The following is a 2832-nucleotide window of genomic DNA, read 5'->3' on the forward strand; positions in this document are numbered from 1 at the left end:
CCTGGGAACAGGGATCCGTGTGGGATGTCCCAGCCAGGGGCTCCCTGGGAACAGGGATCCATGTGGGATGTCCCAGCCAGGGGCTCCCTGGGAACGGGGATCCGTGTGGGATGTCCCAGCCAGGGGAGCTCCCTGGGAACAGGGATCTGTGTGGGATGGTCCCAGCCAGGGCTGTGTCCCGCAGGTGCCCCCCTGGTGAAGGCTCTGCCCGTGAACCCCACGGACCCTGCGGTCACCGGCCCCGACATCTTTGCCAAGCTGGTGCCCATGGCTGCCCACGAGGCCTCGTCCCTGTACAGGTGTGTCTGGGGTGGGATGGGGTGGGATGGGGGTGTGTGTCCCAGCAAGGCCCCCCTGTCCCAGCTCGGGCTCTGCAGGCTGGAGGAGCTGCAGGGGACCAACGTCACAGCCATCTGTGGCCCCCCAGGGCTGGACGGGGCTCCAGCCAGTCCCCAGGGGGGACCAGGGCTCAGGGGACCCAGGGACCCCCGGGCTCAGGAATCCTGGCAGAGGTTTCCCTGCACTCATGGCATGTTTTGTCCTGTCACAGCGAGGAAAAGGCCAAACTGCTGCGGGACGTGATGGCCAAGATCGAGGCCAAGAACGAAGTGCTGGAGTACGTGAGGGGACTGGTGGGGCCCTCCCACCCCCAGGGGCCTTGTGGGTCCTGGGCTCTGGCAGGGGGGACACGGCCACCCCTCAGGGACCCCTCTGTGCCCCACAGCCAGTTCATGGACTCCATGCAGCTGGACCCCGAGACTGTGGACAACCTGGACATGTACAACCACATCCCGGCCGTGCTGATGGAGAAGTGTGCTGCCCTCAGCGTGCGCCCCGACACCGTCCGCAACCTCGTCCAGTCCATGCAGGGTGAGGGACGGGGGTGGCACTGCTGCCTGCCCACAGCTGGGCACGGGGAACGGCTGCACCAGCAGCCACTTCTTTGCTGGTGTAAATTCCTGAATCCCAGAGCGAATCCCATCCCTGCTGGATGGGAGGGGGGTGACCCTGAGGGGGTCGGTGCCCAGGAGCGCCCACCACCCCGGTGTCTGGGCTGCCACGTCCTGCCCTGGGCTGCCCACAGCCGGGTTTCATCCTGGGAGGCCGTGTCCGTGCCTGGCTCCAGGCCCAGAGCAGTCGGGGGGTGTCCCAGCCCCGCTCCCCGTGTCCCCCCAGTGCTCTCCGGGGTCTTCACGGACGTGGAGGCGTCGCTGAAGGAGATCCGGGACCTGCTGGAGGAGGACGAGGCGCAGGAGCGGAAGCTGCAGGAGCTGCTGGGGCGGGTCCCGCCGGCGCCGGGGTCCCCCCCGGGGCTGGCCGAGGTGAGCAAGGAGTGCTCCAAGTACCTGGAGCTGCACGAGAAGGCCAGTTTCACCAACACCGAGCTGCACCGCGCCATGAACCTGCACCTGGGCAACCTGCGCCTGCTCGGCGGCCCCCTGGAGCAGGTCCGGGCCGCGCTGCCCACCCCCACCCTGAGCGAAGGTGAGGCCTGGCCCCGGCAGGGGGGAGGCAGGGCTGTCCCTCCCTGTGCCCCCCTGGGCTGAATGTGGCCCCCCGGACTGGGAGAGGCAGGGCTGTCCCTCCCTCTGCCCCCCYGGGCTGAATGTGYCMCCCCGGACTGGGAGAGGCAGGGCTGTCCCTCCCTCTGCCCCCCYGGGCTGAATGTGYCMCCCCGGACTGGGAGAGGCAGGGCTGTCCCTCCCTCTGCCCCCCCGGGCTGAATGTGCCACCCTGGGCTGGGGGAGGCAGGGCTGTAACCCCCTGAGGCTGGATGTGCCACCCTGGGCTGGGGGAGGCAGGGCTGTCCCTCCCTGTGCCCCCCTGGGGGTCCCTGTGTGTCCCTGGGCACTGGCACCGTCCGTGTGAGCTGGGTGGGTGCTTGTCCCCGTGGAAATGTGACAAGTGGGGCCTTGTTTGGGGTCAGAGCCCTGGTCACTGTCCCAGGGCGTGGCCCCTCACCCCTGGGGATCCCAGCCCTGATCCACCCCCTCGGGCTCCATGCGGTCCCTCGGGGTCTGGCCCTGCCCCTGACCCTGCCCCACCCCCAGACGACAAACAGGTGCTGCAGAACCTGAAGCGAATCCTGGCCAAGGTGCAGGAGATGCGGGACCAGCGGATGTCCCTGGAGCAGCAGCTGCGGGAGATGATCCAGAAGGACGACATCACCACCTCGCTGGTCACCACCGACCGCTCCGAGATGAAGGTGGGGCTGGGGACGGGCCCCTTCCCCCGCGGGGGCTGCTCCGCCCCGAGCCCCACGGACCCTCCCCTGTCCCGGCAGAAGCTCTTCGAGGAGCAGCTCAGGAAGTACGACCAGCTGAAGGTGTACCTGGAGCAGAACCTGGCGGCGCAGGAGAACGTGCTCAAGGCCCTGACCGACGCCAACGTCAAGTACGCGGCCGTGCGCAAGGGGCTGGCCGAGGTGGAGCACAAGTGAGTGCGGGGGGCTCAGGGCCCAACAACGGGGGGGGCTCACCCCTGGCTTCCCCCGTCCCACCCCGGGCTGGGAGCCGTGCCAGCGGCTTTGTCCTGTCCCTGTGTGCATCCCAGTGGGAGCTGGGGGGTCACCCGGGAGCCTGGACTGGGCCCAACCTTTATACCGGTCGTCCATCCCCTCCCTGCCCCTTTCCCAGGTGGAACACCACCGTCCAGACGCTGGTGGCCTCCTACGAGGCCTACGAGGACCTGATGAAGAAGTCCCAGGAGGGGAAGGATTTCTACACGGACCTGGAGGGGAAGGCAGCCAAGCTGCTGGAGCGGGCACGGGCCGTGTGCCAGGCCAGCCAGGCCCAGCGGCAGCAGCTGCTCGAGAGGTGGGTGCTGCCCCGA

At 68.8% G+C, this 2832-nt stretch overlaps 1 protein-coding gene across 1 annotated transcript in view; it reads left to right on the forward strand.

Moving 5' to 3' along the window:
* PTPN23 (protein tyrosine phosphatase non-receptor type 23) overlaps positions 1-2832 on the forward strand; it is a 13806-nt gene that overhangs the window by 4125 nt on the left and 6849 nt on the right. The window contains exons 12-18 of the mRNA XM_029963093.1: positions 185-299; positions 551-616; positions 725-870; positions 1177-1485; positions 2052-2206; positions 2285-2436; positions 2637-2816. Coding sequence (XP_029818953.1) covers positions 185-299; positions 551-616; positions 725-870; positions 1177-1485; positions 2052-2206; positions 2285-2436; positions 2637-2816 — 1123 coding nt within the window. The remainder of the gene's footprint in view (positions 1-184; positions 300-550; positions 617-724; positions 871-1176; positions 1486-2051; positions 2207-2284; positions 2437-2636; positions 2817-2832) is intronic.

Source organism: Manacus vitellinus, unplaced genomic scaffold, assembly GCF_001715985.3.
Source record: "Manacus vitellinus isolate BGI_N305 unplaced genomic scaffold, ASM171598v3 scaffold_52_pilon, whole genome shotgun sequence".
In the NCBI taxonomy this organism is placed as follows: Eukaryota; Metazoa; Chordata; class Aves; order Passeriformes; family Pipridae; genus Manacus; species Manacus vitellinus.